Source organism: Suricata suricatta, chromosome 1, assembly GCF_006229205.1.
Source record: "Suricata suricatta isolate VVHF042 chromosome 1, meerkat_22Aug2017_6uvM2_HiC, whole genome shotgun sequence".
NCBI lineage: Eukaryota > Metazoa > Chordata > Mammalia > Carnivora > Herpestidae > Suricata > Suricata suricatta.
The window spans coordinates 134097903-134121473 of record NC_043700.1 but is presented as its reverse complement, the minus strand read 5'-3'; the positions used below and the strand labels follow the sequence as shown (position 1 = coordinate 134121473).

The 23571-nt window shown below is 38.1% G+C and overlaps 1 protein-coding gene across 2 annotated transcripts in view; it reads left to right on the top strand.

The window, feature by feature from the left end:
* The first annotated feature begins 662 nt into the window (after positions 1-662).
* MRPL1 (mitochondrial ribosomal protein L1) overlaps positions 663-23571 on the top strand; it is a 97217-nt gene continuing 74308 nt past the window's right edge. Inside the window, exons 1-2 of one of the 2 annotated variants that reach the window (XR_003910698.1) lie at positions 663-850; positions 13634-13745. Coding sequence is in view for 1 of the 2 variants with exons in the window: in XM_029944445.1 (XP_029800305.1) it covers positions 820-850; positions 13634-13745 (143 nt within the window). In the remaining variant the exon portion in view is untranslated. The remainder of the gene's footprint in view (positions 851-13633; positions 13746-23571) is intronic. The other variant, XM_029944445.1, reaches the window with a different exon arrangement.

Below are 23571 nucleotides of genomic sequence, written 5' to 3'. Positions count from 1 at the left end.
GTGTGTGTGTGTGTGTGTGTGTGTGTGTGTGTGTGTGTGTGTGGTTTTAAATTAAACTGGGAAGTGATATAATCTGATCAGCAGCAGCTGTGACGTTATGGAAAGGATACTGATTTTTTTTTTCCAGTGGTAATAACCTGTGCGTAGGTCCCAGACCTGCTATTCTAAAACTAGAAGTGTTATATAAAAATTTCAAGTATTATTCAATTGATTCTAATGTCCCCGCTTGCCAGCAGAAGGAAAATGTAGAGCTGATTAATGTTAAGATTAAGTTAAACCCATGTTGATCTTGAGTTGAGATTAAAAGAAAGTTAGCGAGTGGGACACCCGCCTTGGGTGGTTGTGGAAAGCCTGGCGAATTTTAAAGTTTACAGGCTGGAAAATGGGACGATGGAAGCTGGTGAGATCCTTCAGATTTTGTTTTTCATGCTTTCCTGGGTACTCTCACAATATATTAAAATTATCATTCCGAGTTCATTTGCAGAATCAAAGGGAAAAGTAAAAGGAATAAAATAGGGCAACGCCAACATGACCGCATTTTTGACGAGGGAGAGATTTCTCGGAAGATGGTTTAAGCTGCTGTCCCGGAACCACGAAACACAGTGTCCTAGCACGGGAGACTGAGTGCAACACCGCCACGGGGCACAGGCGTTGTTCGCCCTTCCGGCAGCCTTGAGAACCTGTTTTGGTTCCCGCCCCTTTTCCTCTTGCTCTTTCTAATCTTTCCCCCTCGGCCAATTCCGGAGAGGAACCCTTTTTAAATCTCTTCCAAGTTGAAGCGTGGGACCGATTTAGTCCACACAATCCGGAATCGTCGACATGGCGGCGACCGTAAGATGCCTCGGTAGAGGTAAAGCAAGGAGTTGTCTGCGCTTGGGGCCGGGGGTGGGATAGTTCTGGCGTGGAGTCGCCAGTTGTACGCTGGACTCTCCTAGGTACGGGTCTGCACTGGGGTTCGAGAAGCTGCCTGCTGTTTTTGGGTTCTAAGCCCTCCGGAGGGTTACTACTACTTAAAAGCGACCTTATCAGAGGTTTCACTCCTTTCTGGAGCCGTCCACCATAAGGGTGGAGTGGGTGGGGGGATGTACCCTGCTCCTCCACACCTCGAGTTACCTGTAGGGACCGGGCCAAGACACGGTTGTGCCTGCTTTACTGGGAGTGTGCGCTGCGCGGGAAAGGAGTTTGATACGTGAGTTCTGGTATGGAAGAGGTGATATATTTGAGTGACCTACAGCTGTAAACTTCAACACTTTACAAAATACTCAGTGGTGCTTTTGGCACTTTGTTGTACATTGTTGCAGGCGAGTCTTTAACGTCCAGACCTTGCCTAATCTGCATCAACATTTATCATTCGGAAACAAATTGTGTAGTACTTCTTGGTAGCAGCTCTTTTCAGCACTTAGTAAGCTCCAGTTTATTGTCTACGAGGACAGGGCTTTTTTTAATACAATACCTTTTTTTTTTTTGTACAGTGCTTTTTAACTTTTGTTTTGCATTTTTGAGGCACCGATACTTTTTGTTATTTAATTAAGGTAGCTATTTAGGTGGAGGCAGCAGCCAGCAGCATTCTTATTTTACAGAGGAAGAAACATCCTGTTAAAGTATATGGCAGGTCACATAACTAGTCAGTGTCAGGGGAAGAACTGAAGCTTCACTCATAGGCCAGTGATTTTTTTTTTTTTAATTGCATCCTAGGTTTTTTTTTGAGCTTCTTACAGGAATGTTTAGTGTCAAGGCCAGCATTCTCTATTTGGGATAGTTGTTGCTTAAAAGAGTGGTGGCAAGAGATCACGACAGCTCCTGATAACTACTAAGTAAGCAGAAGAGACTAATAGTATTGTCTTCTTTGTATGGCAGAAATGATCTTACATTAGACAAGCCAAAAGGAGAACTAAATGTTATTTTCTGGCACATTTTCTTCTGTTGGCTTCTAGGATTCCTCACTCTCATAATTTTTTTTCTCACTTGTCATTTCTCATATTACTGTGCTGGTTCCTCCTCCTCTTACCTTGGAATGTCTCAGGGGCCAGGATCCCATCTCTCATCTTCAGGTCTTATTCAGTCCTCGAGTGATTTCATGTAAGTCTCCTGGCTTTGACTATTGTCTGTATCTTAATGGCTCTCAATTTATATTTGTTACCTTTAGCTAATGGTTCTCAAATTTGTATCTACAGTTGGGACATCCCCTGAACTTTAGATTTTTCAACTCATCTGCCAGTTCTATATCTCCACGTGTATATCTCATTAGCATTTAACACTTGTCTAAAATCAAACTCATCATAGCCTGCGGTCTTTCTCATCTCATTTGATAATAACTTCATTGTTTCAGTTGTCTGGGCCAAAACCTCAGAATATCCTCAATTCCCCCCTTTCCCCATACTTCAGATTAAATAGTTGAAAAATCTTGTTAGTTTTACCCTCAAAATCCAAAATCTAACTTGTCACTATGCTATTGCCAATTACCTTGCATGCTATTACCATTCCTCACCTGGATTTCTCTATATTCTCAACAAGTAGTGAAATTGGTTGTATAAGAACTTATATCATATTTCTCTTATGCTCGAAATTCTACAAACCCTCCCCATTTTTCTAAATCTAAAGTCCTTAGAATGACCTATAGTTGTTCTGTCCATGTTGTTATCCACTATTGAGCACTTCAGATGTGGCTAATCTGAGTTGAATGTGTCAAATACACATTAGACTTTGAGGACTTATTACCAAAAAAGTAAAATATGTGGAGTTTTATACTGATAACATGTTGAAATAATATTTTGTGGTATTAGCTATAATAAAATACATTAATTTTTAATCATTTGACTGGTTTCTTTTTTACCTTTTTTATTGTGGCTACTGGAAAATTTAAAATTAGACATGTAGTTTACATTATTCTTCCTTTGGATAGCATTGGCTGAGGGTCTTCCACATCATCTTGTGCCCGCCTAGCCCCACCCCTACTTCTTCAGCTTACCTCTCTGACCTCCTCATGGCTACCCTCCGCCCTCACTCAGTGTGGTCTTGCTACACTAGCTTCCTCGTTTCCTCATCAACCCCCAAGAACATTTCTGCCTTGGGAGAGCTTTTCCTCCCAGCTGGGGTGAGTCTTGATCACTTTTTCTAGATATTTGTGTGAGTAATTTTCTCATTTCTTTCAAGTCTTTGCTCACATGTCACCTTTTTGATAGGTCTACCTTAAAATTGGAACCCACTGTCCCCTTGACTCAATCCCTTTTACCAGCTGGGTACCCCTTACCCCATCACTACCATTTTGTGTTTATTAGTATTATCTCCCCCCATTGGGATATAAGCTCCATGAGGACAGGAATTTTTCTCTGTTTTGTTCACTAAATGCTTAAGGCAGTGCTAACACACATTTTGTTGGCATAGTCATTGTCGAATAAATGAAAATATCAGTGGATCTTCAACAAAATGCCACTCCATTTCCAGGTGTTGTAATGAATAATATTTAAAGTAATTTAAACCCACTTTTTGCTTTCATTTGCTCAAATTTACTTCTTTTACTCAACAAATGTTTAGTGTGTGAGAGTGTGTGTGTGTGTGTGTGTGTGTGTATGTGTGTGTGTTTAAGCAAATGCTGTGCTATGTGATAGGGACAGAATAGTGGATAAGCTATACACCCCCCCATGATGCTTATCATTTATGAGGAGCAGACATTAATTGGTTAATTATTTTCTTTAATTACAATTGTTCTAAGTGATGTGAGGGAAAAAATACATGGTACTGTAAGAGTATATGTGACAGACCTAGTTAGTGTATTCTGAGTCTTCAGGGAAGACTTTTATGAAAAAGTAATTTAAGAGAGTCCCTGAAAGATCTCTGAAAGATCATGGGATATTTAGGAATTAGCTATGGAAAGGGGAATGGAGGGTGGTAGGGAAGAATGTTACAGATGAAGGGAAGATTAATTTTATATTTCAAAGTACTAAAGTACTTAAAAAAAAACAGTATGTTTAAGAAACTGAAAGGAGTGAGCGCCTGGGTGGCTCAGTTGGTTAAGCATCTGACTTCAGCTCAGGTCATGATCTGGTTTGTGAGTTCAAGCCCCATGTTGGGCTCTGTGCTGACAGCTCAGAGCCTGGAGCCTGCTTCGGAATCTGTGGCTCCCTGTCTCTCTGCCCCTTCCTGCTCACTCTCTGTCTGTCTCTGTCTCAAAAAATAAATGAACCTTAAAAAAATTTAAAAAAATGAAAGGAGGCCAGTGTATTTGAAGTATGACAAGTACTGTCACCCCCCTCCCCCCAATGTAACTCAGTAATGGAACCGCTAATAGCCTAATGTTGACTGGAAGCCTTACTGATGACAGTTGATCAATACAGATTTTGTATGTTATATGTATTCATATACAATATATATATACATCATACAATATGTATATTGTATTCAATAAAGTAAGCTAGAAAAAAATGTTAAGAAAATCATGAGGAAGAGAAAATACATTTACAGTACTGTACCGTATTTACTGAAAATCTGAATAAGTGGATGCACATAGTTTAAACTGACATTCCAGGGTCAACTGTAGTGGTATTTTTGCAATTTGGTTTTTATTAGGCAGTTACAGTTTCCTATATTTCTGTTGAAAAGCTTAAACATCTGGTGGTCATGAATTGGTATTCCAAATAGTAGTGGTAGATTGTTTTATAGTAGGTTGCAGTTGATGTATTCAAGAGGATTATTATTTTGTGGATCCTGCCAGGGTTATTGGGTTCTTGTTTAGTACAATTAGAATTATTGTTTGGAAGTGTCTGCCAAACCTTGAATGGATGATTGCTGTTCCTTCATTTACCAATGTGTGATATTTTTAAAATTTATTTTTGAGAGAAAGAGAGAGAGAGAGAACGAGCACACGTAGCTTTGGACAGAGGATCCAAAACAGCTTCCACTCTGATAGCAGTGAGCTTGATATGGGGCTCGAATTCATGAACAGCGAAATTGTCACCTGAGCTGAGGTCAGACACTCAACTGACTGAGCCATCCAGGCATCCCTGTCATGTGTGATTAAAGAAAATATTTTTTGAATGTTTATTTATTTTTGAGAGATAGGGAGAGACACATACAGTGTGAGCAGGTGAGAGGCAGAGAGGAGACACAGAATCTGAAGCAGGCTTCAGGCTCCAAGCTGTCAGCACAGAGCCCCACATAGGGTGCGAACTCAAAAAGTAAGAGATCATGACCTGAGCTGAAGTGAGATGCTCAACTGACTGAGCCACCCAGATGCCCCTGCATCTTGTTCAAAATTGTGTTTGTGAAATTGATCCATATAACATATTGTTTAGTTATTTTTATACTTCTCTAGCTTTCCATTATAGGAATATACCACAACTTACTTATCCATTCTACTGTAGATAAATGTTTGGGTTCTTTTCTGCAGTTTTACCATTATAAAAATGTTAGGATGATGATGATGATGATGATCTATTTTAATTCCTGTATAGTTGGCATATGGTGTTATATTAGTTTCAGGTGTATGATATAGTGAGTCAGCAATTCTATACATTGCTCAGTGCTCATCATGATAAGTGTGCTCTTAATCCCTCCCCTTCACCTATATCACCCATGCCCCCTCCTACCTCCCACCTGGTAACCACTAGTTTCTTCTCTGTAGTTAAGAGTCTGATTTTTAGGTTTATCTCTTCTTCGTTTGTTTTGTGTCTTAAATTTCACATATGGGTGAAATTGTATGGTATTGGTCTTTCTCTGACTGACTTCACATGCCATAATAATTTCTATTTTTTACCTTTTTAAAAAGTTTATTTATTTATTTTGAGAGAAAGCAAGCACGAGCAGGGGAGGGGTAGAGAGAAAGAGAGGGAGAGAATCAGAAGCAGGCTCCACACACCTAGCAGTGTAGAACCCCATGTGGGGTTTGATCTCACAAACTGAGATCATGACCTGAGCTGAAATCGAGTCTGCTGTCTAACCGACTGAGCCACTCAGGAGCCCCACCATTATAATTTCTAGATCCATCCATGTTGTTGCAAATGGCAAGATTTCATTCTTTATGGCTGAGTAATATTTCATTTCTTTTCTTTTTTTTAAATTTTATTTGAGTGGGGCAGAGAGGGGCAAAGGGACAGAGGGGGAGAGAGAGCATCCTCCATGCTCAGTGCAGGGTCCTATGTGGAGCTCGATCCCATAACCCTGGAATCGTGACCTGAACTGAAATCAAGAGTTGGACGCTCAGCTTACTGAGCCACTCAGGTACCCCTTTATTATTTTTTTAAGTAGGCTTCCATGTCCAATGTGAGGCTTGAACTCATGAACCCGCAATCAAGATTCATCCAGTACCACAGTTTTGATTATTGCAGATTTGTAGTATAATTTGAAATTTTGGAGTGTGATACCTCTAGTTTTGTTTTTCTTTTTCAAGATTGCTTTGGCTATTCAGGGTCTTTTGTGGTTCCATACAAATTTTAGAATTATTTGTTCTAATTTTGTGAAAAATGCTTTTGGTATTTTGATAGGGACTGCATTAAGTCTGTAGGTTGCTTGTCATAGTAAGGACATTTTAAAAACATTTGTTCTTCCAATCCATGAACATGGAATATGTTTCTATTTGTTTTTGTCCTCTTCAGTTTCTTTCATCAATGTTTTATAGTTTTTAGACTATAGGTGTTTCACCTCTTTGGTTAAATTTATTCTTACTTATTTTATTATTTTTTTGTTGCCATTGTAAATAGGACTGTTTTCTTAACTTCTCTTTCTGCTACTTCATTATTAATGTATAGACATGCAGTGGATTTCTGTCCTGTGACCTTACTGAATTCATTATCTGCTATAGTAGTTTTTTAGTGGAGTCTTTTGGGTTGTCTGTATAAAGTGTCCCATCATCTGCAAATAGTGGAAGTTTGACTTCTTCCTTATTGATTTGGATCCTTTTATTTCTTACTGTTGTCTGCTGTAACCAGGACTTCCAGTACTATGTTGAATAAAAGTGGTGAGAGTGGACATCCTTGTCTTTTTCCTGACCTTACGGGGGAAAGCTCTCTGTTTTTTCCCCATTGAGGGAGATGTTAGCTATGGGTTTTTCATATATGACATTTATTATGTTGTGGTATGTTCTCTCTAAACCTTCTTTGTGGAGGGCTTTTATCTTGACAGGATGTTGTACTTTGTCAAATGCTTTTTCTTTGTCTGTTGAAAGGATACTATGTTTTTTATCCCCTCTTATTGATGTGCTGTCATATTGATTGATTTGAGAACATTGAACTACCCTTGCATCACATTTACCCTTGTAAATCCCACTTGATCATGGTAAATGAGTTTTTTTAATGTATTGTTGGATTTATTTTACTAATGTTTCGTTGAAGATTTTTGCATCTATGTTCATCAGGAATATTAACCTTTAGTTCCCTTTTTTTGGTAGTGTCTTTATCTCATTTCAACATCAGGGTGATGCTAGCCTCATAGAATTAATTTGGAAGCTTTCCTTCCTTTTCAATTTTTGGAATAGTTTGAGAAGAATAGGTAAATCTTCTTTAAAAGTTTGGTAGAATTTATCTGTGAAGCCATTGGGTCCTGGACTTTTGTTTTTTGGTTGGGATTTTCATTACTGATTCAGTGTCATTGCTGGTAATCTGTTTATTTTCTGTTTCTTTCTCCTTCAGTTTTGGTAGATTCTATGTTTCTAGGAATTTACCCATTTTTCTAGATAGTCCAATTTGTTGGCATATGGTTTTCTATTGCACTCTCATAATCCTTTGTATTTCTGTGGTGTCAGTTGCCATTTCTCCACTTTCATTTCTAATTTTGTTTGAGTTTTCTCTCTCTCCCTGATGAGTCTGGCTCCAGGTTTATCAATTTTGTTAATCTTTCAGAGAATCACCTTCTGGTTTCATTGATCTATTGGTTGGTTTTTCCATTAATTCTGCTTTGTCTTTATTATTTTATTTCTTTTGCTGTTTTGGGGTTTTGTTTGTTCTTCTTTCTCTAGCTCCTTTAGGTATATGGTTAGGTTGTTTATTTGAGATTTTTCTTGCTTCTTGAGATAGACTTGTATTGATATAATCTTTACTGTTAGAACAGCTTTTGCTGCCTCCCAGAGATTTTGGACCTTTGTGTTTTCTTTTCCATTTGTGTGCATGTATTTTTTTGATTTCTTGGTTGACCCGTTCATTGTTTAGTAGTGTGTTATTTAACCTTTATGTATTTGTTTTTCCAGATTTTTTCTTGTGGTTGATTTCTAGTTTCATAGTGTTGTGGTCAGAAAAGATGCATGGTATGACTTTGATCTTTTTGAATTTGTTGAGACTTTTTGTGGCCTACTATGTGACTTATTCTGTAGAATGTTCCATGTTCTGAATATATTGTTAGATACATCTTGTCCAATGTGTTATTTAAAACCACGATATCCTTGATGTTCTGTTTGGATGATCTATATTCATTGATGTAAGTGAGGTGTTAAAGTCCTCTACTATTATTATTACTGTTTATTACTCCTTTTGTGTTTGTTATTATCAGCTTTATGTATTGGGTGCTTGTTGCATGAATATTTACAACTGTTATATCTTCTTGTTCTGTTTTCCCCTTTATTATTATACAGGGTCTTTCTTTCTTGTTACAGTCCTTGTTTTAAAGTTAATTTTGTCCAATGTAAGTATTGCTACCTTGGCTTTCTTTTCACTTCCATTTGCATGATAAGTGCTTTTCCATCCCTTCATTTTCAATCTGCTTGTGCCTTTTGTTTTGGTAAGTAAACCCTACCCCAGTGTGGGGTGTGAACACATGACCCTGAGATTGAGAGTCTCATGTTCTGATTAGGCCAGATATGGCACCCCAATCTGCACATCTTTAGGTCTGAAATGAGTCTCTTATAGCTGCATATTTATGGATGTTGCTTTTTTATCCATTTTGTTGCTCTGTCTTTTGACTGGAGTGTGTATTCCATGTATTCAGAGTAATTGTTGATAGGTATGTACTTATTGCCATTTTGTTACTTGTTTTATGGTTCTTTTAGGAATTGTTTTTTGCTTCTCTCAAAGTTTGTTGGCTTTCTTTAGTGATTTACTTGGATTCCTTTCTCTTTATTTTTGCATATTTATTACTGATTTTTTATTTGTGGTTTTCCATTGGGTTTACATACAACATCTTATGCATACAGCAGTCTAAATTAATTTGATTATTGCTTAATTACAACCCATTCTTTATTCCTCTCCTCACGATTTATAGATATATGATGCCCTACTTTACATGCTTTTATTTTGTGAATCCCTTCTCTGATTTTTATAGGTGAACTTAGTTTTACTGCTTTTGTGTTTCCTACTTTTCTGACTCCTACTTATGGTCTTTTTCTTCCACTCAAAGAGTCCCCTTTAACATTCTTATAAGGATGATTTACTGGTCATGACTTCCTTTAATTTTTGTTTGGGAAACTGTCTCCCTCTGTTTTGAAAGATAACTTTGCAGGATACAGTATTCTTGGCTGCACAGTTTTTTTTTTCCCTCCCCTCCCCCCCAGCACTTTGAGTATATCTAGCCCTCCCTTCTGACCTGCAAGGTTTGTGCTGAAAAATCTGCTGATAGTCTTATGGAGTTTCCCTTGGATGTAACTTTTCTTTTGTTGCTTTAAGTAGTTTATTGTCAAATTGGTTTCCATATAACACCCAATGCTCTTCCCCACAAGTGCCCTCCTTCATTACCACCACCTCCCTTCCTCTTTTGTTGCTTTAAAATTTTTTTCTTAATAACTGTTTTTTGCCATTTTAGTTGGTCTTGATGTGGACCTCTTGGTTTGATTTTGTTTGGGGATCTCTGTACCTCCTGGATCTGGATTTTTGGTTTTTTTTCCCCCCCCAGATTTACAATTTTTCAGCTATTATTTCTTCAAGTAAATTTCTACCCCCTTTTCTTTCTCTTCATCTGGGATTCCTATAATGACTGTTATTACACTTGATGCTATTGCGAGTTCCCTAAGTCTACTTTCATATTTATTATTATTTTTTTTCTCTTGTTTAGCTTTATTGCTTTCCATTATTCTGTCCTCCAGGTCACTAATGTTTTCCATCCAGTGTATTTTTAATTTCAGTTATTGAATTTTTCATCTGTGTTTTTTTTGTTTTTTGTTTCTATCTCTTTGTTAAAGGTTTTTGTTTTTTTTTTGTTTTTTTTTTTTTTTTTATGAAGGCCAATGTCCAACACTCAGTGTTAAGATAGATTTCCCAGCTGGACATAACTTATTTAAGAGAGTATCTTGAACTGTATTTCAGTACTATCAGAAGCACTGAAACAAATAACATGGAGTAGCACAATTAATTATTCAAAGGCAAATTATTAAGAATTCTAGATTTTTTCTTAATTTTTTAAATGTTTTATTTAATTTTGAGAGAAAGAGAGAGCGTGAGCAGGGGAGAGTCAGAGAGAGAGGGAGATACAGAATCCTAAGACAGGCTCCAGGCTCTGAACTAGCTGTCAGCACAGAGCCCGATGCAGGGCTCGAACCCACCAAGTGTGAGATCATGACCTGAGCCGAAGTCGGACGCCCAACTGACTGAGCCACCAAGTACCCCTGTTAAAGGTTTCTTTACTCTTTTTCCAAGAGTTATATTTATGGCCATTACTTTAAATTCTTGGGGTGCCTGGGTGGTTCAGTTAGTTAAGTGTCTGACTTTGGTTCTGGTCATGATATCATGGTCTGTCAGTTTGAGCCCCACGTTGGGCTCTGTGCTAACAGCTCAAAGCCTGAAGCCTGCTTTGGATTCTGTGTCTCCCTCTCATTCTGCCCCTCCCCACCCCATACTCTGTCTCTCTCTCAAAAATAAATGTTAAAAATTCTTCTTAATTTTCTATCAGGCATATTACTTATTTCCATTTTGTTTAGGTCTCTTGTTATGATCTTGTCCTGTTCTTTCATTTGGGACATACTCATCTATCTCCTCATTTTATCTAACTCTCTGTGTCTATTTTTGCATGTTGGAAAAGTTAGCTATATCTCATGCTCTTGGAAGTAGGGCCTTATGACGCACCTGGGTGCCTCAATTGAGTGTCCAACTTCGGCTCAGGTCATGATCTCACGGAAGTGGGTTTGAGCCACATGTTGGGCTCTGTGCTGACCGCTAGCTCAGAGCCTGGAGCCTGCTTCAGATTCTGTGTCTCCCTCTCTCTCTCTGCCCCTCCCCTGTTCACACTCTGTCTCTCTGTCTCTCAAAAATAAATAAATGTAAAAAAAAAATTAAAAACAAAAAACAAGAAATAAAGTAGGGCCTTATGAGGAATAGGTTCTGTAGTGCCCTGCAGTGCAATGTCAGTGTCCCCTATTCACCAGAACTTGGCACTTCAGGCATGTCTCCTGTGAGTGTTGAATGTGCCCTACTCTTGTGGATGAACCATTTTTGCCTTCAGTCCAGTCATTTGCAGTGGCTCTCTTTGTCTTTTATGGGCAGGGTCTGATCCCTGTGGTGTTAGTGGGCCAGTGTGGGGCCACCTTGGGCTTAAATTAAGTCAGGTCAGGTGTTTGCCAGAGATCCAGGAGCGTCTAACTGCAGGTGAAAATGGAGGCAGAGTGCTTGGTGCCAGCAAGGTCTGAGTTGGCAGGACAGGACCTCCAGAACCAGGGCCTGAGTCAGGTTGTGTTGGAGGGAGCAGATCCACGGAGGTGCTCTGGGGCAGGGATGCATGGTTTTAGCAACATTTGTGTGAATCTGCTGTGGGAGGAGACCTGGATTGGAGGCATGGCTGGAAGGGGCATGTCAGCAAGAGAACTGGGGGCAGGGTGCACAGTTAGCAAGTGTTGGCATTGTGCTGGTTCCCAAAGGCGTTGGTGTGTTTATGCAGTGGGGTGAGGCATGGAAATTGCTTATCAGCAATTTTGTTCCTGCAGAAGTCTCTAAGGATCCCTGGCTCTCCAGCACACACTGAGATTTATATAAACATATCTCCCTCTCATATACCCAAGGTATTGTTCAAACTGCTGTTTCTGTGCTCTGACTCCGTGGGGCTGTTTGTTATGCTGTCTCTTTAAGGGCAAGGACTCAGTTTCCTTTTGCCCTCCTGGCTCTGCCACATGTCTGTCCCTTGAGCTTGCAGATTTCATTTAAAGTTCCAAAAGTTAAACCTTGCTGATTGTAAGAACTCTGGAAATTCATCCCTTCTGGTTTTCTTTTTTTTTTTTTTTTAATTCTTTTAAATGTTTGTTTATTTTTGAGAGAGAGAGAGAGAGAGACACAGAGCAAGACTGGGGGAGGATCAGAGAGAGAGGGAGACGCAGAATCAGAAGCAGGCTCCAGGCTCTGAGCTGTCAGCACAGAGCCTGACACGGGGCTTGAACCCACGGATTGTGATATCATGACCTGAGCTGAAGCCTGACGCTTAACCGACTGAGCCACCCAGACGCCCCCACCCCCAGACTTTTAAAAAAAGTTTGGCCAGTCTGATGTATAGAAAGCATGGCTACTTAAATGATCTCATCTAGAAACTGTTAACTGTCCACAATTAAATAAAGCACTGTTTTCTTTACTGAAGAAGTCTTGTGAAAAAAATATTGTCAGCTACAGTAAAATACTTAGGGATGTGGTTGATTTACATGCTGGTGTAATTTTAATTTACGGGTCCACTGACCACTCTTTAAATAGCAATGTCAAATGGTATTTTATTGTGGTTTAAATTAATATTTACATGATTACAAATGAGATTGTGCATTTTTCCATGCATTTATGCATCATTTAGGTTGCCTTTTCTGTTAGAAGCCTGTTAGTCTCTTTTGTTTATTTTTTAATTGGGTTGATATTACATATTCTGGATATTAATTCTTTGTCATATATATTGCTATTCTCTCAATTTTTGGCTTGTCTTTTACTTTTTTAATAAAGAGATACTCTTGACACTAATAAGTCACTTTTTGGCTAGTGCTTTTGTGTCTTGTTTGTGAAATTGGTCCCTCCCAAATGATCAAAAAATACTTTCCTGTATTCTGAAAGCTTTTAGTTTTGCCATTCAAATGTAAATCCTTAGTCTATCCAGATTTGATTTGTGTGTGTGTGTATGTATTATGACACAGGGATCTAAATCTATCCTTTTCCCTATGAATAATCTCTTTTCTTAACAACCACTTAATTGAATTCTTTGCACAGTGATCTACAATAACATTTGTCATGCAGGCTCTGTGGTGCAATGGCTAGCGCATTGGGCTTCTAGTGCGCACCCAGAGGAATACAGTAACATTTGTCATATTTCAGATATCCACATGTGAATGGGTCTGTTGCTGAGCTGTTTTTATTTTATTAATTTGTCTTTCTATACCTGTGCCTGTAGCAAAATGTCTTAATTACCATAGCATCATAACAACGTTGATCTCTGGTAAGGTGATTCTCTCCACTTAGCTGTTACTCCTCAGAAGTGCACTGGCCAACTCTGTTAATGTATTACATATATAAAAGGAAAAAAGTTAAATTATGAAGAAATTCAGGATATATATTCCACAATAACAGAGCTAATAACATACTCTGTTGAACCTGAATTGCATTGTCAGGCGCTTAACCAACTGAGCTACTGAGGCGCCCCACTATTACATTTTTAAAGATGGTTGAGACTCATAAAATGTTGAATTTTTTTGTTTTTGAAAACACTGATTAAGAACGTAAAAATTATGGATATAATGATTAATGTATGTTTTTTTTCTTTCAAGTCTTGATACATCATCAAAAGCATAGTCTTTCCAAGTTGGCTTATCAGACACCTCTTTATCCTTGTTCTGTAAATGTTTGGGTGCCCAGCAGATATTTTGCTGTTGCTACAAAGTAAGTATATATTTTTTGATTCATTTTGTTTGCTTTCATTTAAAATTTTGATTAAAAAACACTATGCTTTGTCCCATAAATATGTACAGGGACATATAGTTGTGAAAGTTTATCATCTCTGCTTCTTTGACCTTTTATAGTCCTAAAGGAAAAATATGACTTATTATAGAAATAATTAATATATATTAAACACTGACATTCAATCATTCATTCATTTTCCGCAGCTATTTTATGTTCAAGCTGTTGTTATAATGTTCTGTTTTTGAGTTGAAAAACAGGGACTTATAGATTAGGTAACTTGCCTAGGGTCACAGAGCTAGTAAGTGTTGGAGCTTGGATTTTGTGACATGATAAGTAATATTTATATTGGTCTCTGCTCCCAGAGCCTGAAACAGAGCTCCTAAAAACCCTTGTAATTTTCCAGGTGATAGGAGCATCATTTGTTCTAATAAGGCAAATCTTGGTGGGCTCTTAGATGGGGGCTGGTCACCAGAAAGACTAAGCCATGATTAGGGTCTTTCAGCCCTACCTATCATGCAGGGAAGGGAGAGAAACTAGAGATTGAGTTCATAATTGATTATGCCTCCATAAAAATCCCAGTACTATGGGGTTCTAAGAGTTTCTGGATTTATACGTGTGGCAGAAGGGTGACCCACCCAGACCCAATGAGGGGAGAAACTCTTGCACACCAGACTCTTCTGGACCCTCCCCTATGTCCTTGTTTGACTGTATCCTTTATCATATCTTTCATTGTATAATAAATTGATAAATGTTAGGTGTTTCTTTGAGTTCTGTGATTTATTCTAGTAAATTATGAAGTTTGTGAAGGGGGACACAGGACCCCTTGACTTCTAGCCATTTGGCCAGAAATACCAGAGGCCCTCAGTTGCAATTGACATCTGAAGTGGGGGACAGTCTTGTGGGACTTCACTTGTGGGATTTGATGCAAAATCCAGGTAGAGAGTAACAGAATTGTCTTCAATTGTTGGATAGTTGGCTGATGTCATATAATTGCTTAGTGTAGGAAAAAAACCCCATACATTTAATGTCAGAATTGTTTCTTATTTAACTGTATTCCTTGTTCTGTGTCTTGCTTGCTTGCTTTTAACTTAACAATGTATTTTGGGGGTGCCTGGGTACTTGGTTAAGTATCCAACTCCTGATTTCAGGTCAGGTCATGATCTCACTGTTCATGGGTTTGAGACCTACATCGGGCTCCTCCACACTAAACAGCACAGAGCCTGTTTGAGAGCCTCTCTCTCTGTCGTTCCTCTGCACATGCTCTCTCTTTCTCAAAATAAAGAAATAAACTTAAAAACCCCCCCGATATATCTTGGAGATAGTTTCAGATGGAACTGTCTAGTTATTTTTTTAATTGAGATATAATTGGCACATAACATTTTAGTGTCAGGTGGACAACACAATGAGTCATATTTGTATATTTTGAGAAATCCCCACATCAGTAAGGCTAGTTAATATCCATCACTATACACTTTCTTTTCTTATGATGAGAGCTTCTGAAGATTTATCCTCTTAGCAATTTTCAGACAGACAGTACAGTATTACTAACTATAGTCACCATGCTGTTTATTACATCTCCATGAGTATTTATTTTATAATGGGAAGTTTGTACCTTTGAGCACCGTGGTCCATTTCACCTGCCCCCACCCCCACCTTTGCCTTTGGTAACCACCAGTTGGTTCTCTGCATTTGTGAGTTCATTTTTTTTTTTTTAAAGATTTCATGTATAAGTGAGATGGTATGGTGTTTGTTGTTCTCTGTCTGACTTATTTCACTTAGCATAATGCCCTGAAGGTCCATCCATGTTGTCTCAAATGGCAAGATTTCATTCTTATGGCTGAATAATATTTCATTGTATATATGTGCCATGTTTACTTTATCCATTCATCTGGACCCTTAGGTTGTTTCCATGTTTTGGCTATTGTAAAATAGTGCTATAATGAATATGCATATAACATTTTATCATGTGAATATAGCATAATTTATTTAAACATTTCCCTTTTTCCCCCTATGATGCATGTTTATCTTTTTAATCTTTTGCTATTACAAATGATCCTGCAGTGAATAATCATGTACAAAGATCTTGTCAAAGATTATGAATACATTTGTAGTATAAACTCTGAGAAATAGAATTTTTCAATCAAAAGATATGTGCATTTATAATTTTGATAGGTAATACCAAATTGCCTTCATAGAGATATCGCCAATTTATGTCCTTGCCAATAAACAGTATTAAAATGCTTGTTTTTCCATATACAGTATAGTTAAAATTTTTGAACTCCAATAATTTGCGAGGTAACAAATAGTATCATCAGGTTTTAATTTATATTTCTTTATAATCATTGGGGTTGTATATCTTTTCATGTGTTAAAGAGCCACTTATATTTTTTATTATGGATTTTTGTTCATGTCCTATTCCAATTCTTTATTGATTAGTAGGAGCTCTTTATATAAAATAAATTAGTATATATCTACACTATATATAACCTTTTATTTTAACTGCTATGGGAGAGAAATGGATCAAGTTCTGTGGGATCACAGATGAAAGGTAAATTAATTCTATGTGGAAGAGGGTATGGCAAGAAGTATTTGAGCTGGGTTCTGAAAGAATTTTGCAGGGGAGTTGAGATAAGTATTTCAGTGGTGCAGGAGCATGAAAGTGAATATGGATGAATACAGTCTGTTATAGCTTGAATATAGGATGAAGAGGGAGGTGGCAGAAACGTAACTAGAAAGGAGCCTTCCTTTTGAGTGTGCATACTACCTGTTGAGAAGATGGAGGAATATTGGGTTTTACCTGTTTATATCCCTAGCCCTCCAGCAGTGAATGAGTGCCTGCATTCCTAACAACTCTAGATATCCTCAGTCTTTATTTGTGTTTCTTCATTGTATTCTAATTTATCTATTTTGCTTATTTTTCTCTGGGGCTGTTTGTCTTTCTGTTTTTTGAAAATATTTATTAGGGGTATTAGTTAGAATATTTTATCTTTAAATGTTTGCTTTTATCCTATAGGAATTTTTCATTTTATGTCTTCCCCATATTCTATTCCAGTGCAACTTTCAAAGAAGTTTTCACTCATCTAAAAACTATAGCATGAGAAATGTGCAACTTAAAACTGACAAGTTATAAGCAGATGATTTTTTTCATGTCAGACAAATGAGAGTTATTCAGTATCTTGATGAGAATCATAGTATTTGTAAGTTTAGTCGCGGTTTTAATTTTTTAAGGTACTGATTTTATAGTATACTAAGAACTAGTTTTTGTATGGCAATTTTTTAAAATCAGGACCAGCAACAGGGTGGAGAGGCTTGTGCTTGCTTCCCTCTTCTCTTGTCATCTTGGATCTCTTCACTCCATGTATGTGCATATATCCCTGGTTTGCCAGTGGCAGATCCTGATAAAAAAAGGCTACATGATCATCTCTGACTCTCGTTCTGTTTCTCTGTTGATAATAGGTTTTTTTTTCGTGAATCTCAAAATTTTTTGCCTGTTGAACACCTTGTGTAGAACAGTTGAAGCCGAAGTACCTAGTATTTATGCCTGGGAATGCACATGCCTCTTCTTGTCACAGTGTTGAATCAGTCCAGTCAGAAGCTGAGCTAGGGTTTGGTTTTGTCGTTGCTATGGTTGCCACCAGCTTCAAATTTCTGTATTTTACCTTGTGCTTAAGGTGGGGGCTGGGTTGCTGGAAGGTTTTTCTCAGCGTTCCTGTTTTATGCTCTGTTTTCTGCCTTGCTTGTCCAACTGTGCCTCTGGTGGGGGGGTGTATGTGTCTCTCTTCATACTCTTGCCCCTCCCCTAGTATAGATTGCTGTTGCTTATTAGTGCCTGCTAGGCTGGTGATGGGTACAGGAGGGATTTTCTGTTTTCCAAATCCAACCTTTCTTAAGTAGATCCAGTGTGGCTGGACCTTGGGGATGGGGTTTTCTCAGTATTTCTGTCCCTTCTCCCCATGATATTTATTTACTGCAGGTCTTGTGCCAGTGTCCAGGCCCTTCCCCAGGTTTATTGTCCTAGTGAGGATACTGCACTCAGGACTATTTCCTGACCTACCCCAAGGGTAGAAGTTTTAGTGTTTTTTTCCTTCTTTCTTCTCCCTACACACCTGTGCCCTACATGTTTCCAGGGTTACATGCCTGTCTGGCAGCAGTGCCTAACTCTGTACCTGGGGAAGGCTTTCTAGTGCCTTGGCCTGCTCCAGTCTTTCCTAGGAACATCTGGTAGAGGTCTGTAGAAAGGGCCTATAAATTGAGTGTGAACTCCCCTTGTGTGTAGATTTCCCAGGGAGTTTCTAGTAATTCTAAAATTGTAGCTGATTTTTTTTTTCTTACCTGCTTTTCTTCTTCTATACTCTGCCATGGGTGAGAGTGTCCTGAGTATGCATAAGGAGTGGGCGTGGTGAATGTGGGCTGATTATCCTTGGATTTAAGGCTACTTGGTTGCTCTGTGATCTCAGCTTTGTGATGCATTCAAGAAAAGCCATGATTTTATCCAACTCTCTTATTATTACTACTCTTTCCAGTTAAAAAAATTTTTTTTTACATTACATTTATTTATTTTTGAGAGTAGAGCACAAGCCGGGGAGGAGGAGGAGAGAGACAAGGAGACATAGAATCCAAAGCAGGCTCCAGACTCTGAGCAAGAGTTCAGCACAAAGCCTGATATGGGGCTCGAACCCATGAACTAAACCATGAGATCATGACCTGAGCCGAAGTCGGACACTTAACCGACTGAGCCACCTAGGTACCCCAATACTCTTTCCAGTTTTTATTTTTATTTTTATTAAAAAATTTTTAAAGTTTATTTATTCTTGAGAGATAGAGACAGAGCATGAGCAGGGGAAGGGCAGAGAGAGAGGGAGACACAGAATCCAAAGCAGGCTCCAGGCTCTGAGCTGTCAGCACAGAGCCTGACGTGAGCCTCAAAGTCACAAACTGTGAGATCATGACCTGAGCTGAAGTTTGATGCCCAACCAGCTAAGTCATCCAGGTACCCCTCCAGTTTTTAGTTTTTAATTTTTATTTGTTTATATTATTATTGACTGGGTTTTGTTCTTTTGGCTTTCATATTGTAAGTAAGCATAAGCAGAACTTCTGCATTTAGTTTCATGAATAAACCTGTGTCAGCGATATCATGAATTTATTTACAGGATTACACTGAGAAATAAGATGGCCAGATGTTTGCATTCCATTAATAATTACACGCCCTGGGCATTCTGTCATTAGTTTTGTTTAGTTCTGTGTAGTTTGACAGAGGTTGTGTATCACCATGCCCCCAAATCCCATCCCCCAGTTCCTCAGTGTAAAGGTTTTTAGCCTTGAAGGGACTTGGGTCATTGGGGTCACAGATCTTCAGAGGTCTTAAAGTCAGATGTATTACAGCACTGATTTTTTTCTCATTTTGTTTGAGTATGACCATAGAATTATTTTTTCTTTTATGCTCTCGGAGTCAAGCGACAGATGAGGCAGGGGGAGAGTTATTACCTGAGTAGTGTGTTATTACTCATTTAATGTATATGGTTGAGTTACCAAGGTAACTGCAGCTAAATTCTCTTTGATTCCGACTGCCAGGTATTTCTCCCTCATCTTGACAAAAACCTTTTTATTATGATTTATTTTTATTCCCTAAGAATCATAGTATTTAAGCTCTCTTGATACGGCCTTACATTTGCATGAACAGCAGAGTTCTTCCGTGTGTGATTCTAATGAATAAAAATAGCCATTTTTTGAAGCGTCATGGAAAATTGGCAGCTGGTCTATAAAAATTAATTATTGACAGATTTTGTTCAATCATGTGGTTTTTTTAATTTTGCAAGAAAGCTGTTTTTTTTTTAGAGTACTATTTGACCTATGTTATAACATATTATGCTTCCCTCCTCCCCCTCGCCCCCCCCCCCCCATTTAATTGAAACAGTGTTCTGGGGTGCCTGGGTAGCTCAGAGCATCCAGCTCTTGATTTCAGTTCAGGTCATGATCCCAGGGTTGTGGGATTGAGCCCTGTGTCCAACTACTGCTCAGAATATGATTCTTTCTCTCTCCCTCTGTGCCTGTCATATGCTTGCGTGTTCTCTAAAATAAAAATAAATCTTAAAAAAAAACATAAGGGCATCTGGGTGGCTCAGTCAGTTAATCATCTGACTCTTGATTTTGGCTCAGGTCAAGATCTCACAGTTTGTGAATTTGAGCCCCACATTGGGCTCTGTGATGTCAGTGTGGAGCCTCCTTGGGATTCTCTCTTTCTCTCTTTGCCCCTCTCCAGCTCATGCACGTGTCTTCTCTCTCAAAAATAAATAAATGAACATTAAAAAACAAAACAAAACTGTGTTCCCATTTGTAACTTAAAAATATTTTTCCTGAACCATCTCAAATATTTTGTGAAACAGGGATCAAGGTAGAAATAAGTACGGGGCCGGCATGCCTCAATTGGTTAAACATCTGACTTTGGCTCAGGTCATGATCTCACAGTTCATAATTTGACCCTGTGTAGAGTTCTCTGTTGATAAATTGGAGTGTGCTTTGGATTTTGTATCTCCCTCTCTCTCTCTGCCCCTCTTCAGCTCTCACTCTGTCTCTCTCTCAAAAATAAACATTAAAAAATGTTTTTAAAAAAAGTGTAAGTAAATCGCTGTATACTCTCAACTCAGTCTCTTTTATGTTTCAGACCTCTCTTGAGGTTTGCAAATATTTATTAATTTAAAAATCACATTTCAGTCCTTGGGAATTTGATTTTAATTGCAATTGAAATAAATGCACAGGTTCAGCCATGATTACAAATTTATTGGTGAAATCAGCTTTTATGTAAAGTAAATCTAGAGGTTACAGCTAAGACATTTATTTGTTTTTGTTTATTTTAGATGGAGATTTTATTACTAAAACAGGTGCTCATGGGGTGCCTGGGTGGCTCAGTTGGTTAAATATCTGACGTTTGATCTTGGCTCAGGTTGTTGTCACGTGGTTTGTGGGATTGGGCCCCAGTGCACTGGCAGCATAGAGCCTGCTTGGGATTCCCTCTCTCCCTGTCTCTCTGCTTTTCTCTCTCTCTCAAAATAAATAAATCAACTTAAAAAGAAAACAAAAAACACATGCTCTCCAGGCTCTTCCTTTTATTGACCTCCATGTTCTTTTACTAAATATAAAAAAAATGTGATTTCTCTAGTTTGAATGCTACCCTGCCCCCCCCCCCAGCCCCGCTGAGGGCCCCTCCCTCCATCTGCAAAGCTAGGAATGGGAGATTCCCTTTCATGCACAAATTTCTTTTGTGATTTCCCACCTCTGTCAGATGGAGGTGGGAAAGGGGAAAGTTTCTCTGCTTTCAAGGAGTTGTATCATTAGATTGGACTCCCTGGATTATCCAGCTAATCTCGAAGTTTTTAGCCCTAAACACATCTGCAAAGTCCTTTTTGCCATGTAGATATAACATTTTTGGAAAGCCATTATTCTGCCTACCACAGAACCCAAACCTTTTTCTAGAATATTATTTAACTAAAACTTTATGGTTAAAGGATTACATGTGTGATTTGAATTAATGCTGAGAAATACATTATTTCTAGCGATGTCATTTTTTTTCCAGTCTTTTTCTTAGCTCCAGAGTCTTACCTGCAATTACCCATTGAACGTATTTTGCTAGATATTTTGTAAACACCTTCTTAGCTTTTGTTATGTATCAAACCAATTAAGAGTTATTTGTCATTGCCCACACATCAACGGCTCAGCTGATTAAAGCTTTGGACGAGTGTATCTCCTGACCTTGGCTGGGCTTGCTGCACCTCTGTGAGTCTGCAGATCAGCTGAGAATTGTCCAATCTAGCCTGGGGCTTTATGGAGGCAGCTTTGTTTCATGTATCTCTCCTCCTGCCTTTGGGCTAGCCGGGCATGTTCTTATGAAAATGGCAGAAATACAAACATAAAAGTAGAAACATATGAATCTTCTTTTTGGCCTAAGCTTAGAATGGAAAAACGGTCACTTTTGCTTATTATATTGGCCACATTAGTCATATGGCCAATCTAAGTGCTGGGAAATATGCTGTACCCCATTAAGTGGGAGGAATTGCGAAATTACTCAGCAAAGGGACTTGAATGGAGAGAGGGGATAAAGAATTGAGGTCAATGATGCAACCAACTCCACACCCAAACTGTCTGTTGCTCCAGACTGAACTCATCTCTGTGACTACTTTCCTTACAGGAAACCTGTTTTGCTTTCATTTCTGGTCTTAATGATACTGCTCTATGCCTAGTCACACAAGCCAGGAACCTAAGAAGTATTCTTGTTCCCCCATTCTTTTTCTGGGGTATTTTCTTTGTGTATATCTAATCTCTTATCTTCAGCCTATTCCCACGACTGCTCTGGAAGCTGTCATATCTTCATGGAAAGAAAGGGAAGGAATAGTCTTTATATTGTCTCCAATCCAGCGTCCTTCAGATCCATCACTTCTGTCCTAGCGGGAATACTCTGTAGTGGACATACAGATGTCGCTCCTGTTCCCTGGCTTCTTGTTGTCTCTAGCAAAGGCCCTCTATCATGTAGATTCTCCAGCCTCATCTTTTGGTGTTTTGTGCCTTCTGTTTTACCCTTTACTTCAGGAGCCACTAAAATATGGCCAGTGGGCCAAAAAATCTGGTCTGTCATCCATTTTAGTATGGTTCATAAACTAGGAATAGTTCTTACCTTTTTTAGTGACACATGAAAATTATGAAACTTAAGCCATTATTCATAAATAAAGCTTTATTGCAACACATCTATGCTCATTTATTCTTCAGTGTCTGTGACTGCTTTCATATTACAGTGGCAGAATTGAGCCATTGAGATAAGTGACCATAAAATATTTGCTATCTGGTCCCTTACTGAAAAATTGTGCCCACTTTTGCTCTAGTCAGTTAGAATTTATTATAGTTTTCTGTATGTATTTATATTCTATTTCATGACTCAATACTTTTAGTATGTTGTTTCTTTGCCTGGCTAACTCTTTATTTTTTTAATTTAATTTTCTCTTGCTACTTTTTTATTTATTTTTATTTTTTATTTATTTTTCTTACTTTTTTTTTGAAATTTTATTTTATTTATTTTTTTACGTTATAAAGTTTCATATTTTTTAACATTTGTAATTATTTTCCATCATTTACAATACAGTAGTTACAGTGACACTCCAAACAGAAAAGCAAAGTAAAAAATCAAAACACCAACGTCTGTTTCATGTAATTAGACTTATACAGAAATTAGAAGGTTAAGTAACAACTAGTTAATCACCTAATTTCACAGCTATCTGAAGTGGCAATCGTTATATAGCAGCTTATCTATAATACATTCAAGATAAATGATACAATTTATTACTTGTTCATAAGCTACAACACAGCCTGCTTAATACCTTTCCTTAAATTCCACCTCTATACTACAATATGCTTGAGGTCCATGCAAAAAAGTAGCTACCTTTTATGTAGGAAATGGATGATTAAGTCTTTGGTGTTGTAAAAGCAACATCATGTAGACATAACCACCCCCACCACCAAAAAAAGAAGAGGAAAAAAAAAAAACCAGCATGTAATTTCTGTCCTTGACAGAATGTATTAAATAAGCAAACACCCCAACAAGGAAAACAAGTACTACAATGTAAAAATATTAAAAAAAGAAAACTCTCTCACATGCATAAATGAAAGATTGCACACAAAGAACTCACATCTTTTCAAGCTTCAATAGTAAATATTCTGCTACTATATATTAAATACTGCATGGTTTGCCCAAGCTAAGATGAAACCACATCATGAATCCATTAGCATTTTGCATTTTCTTTCATTATCTACTCAAAGTCAT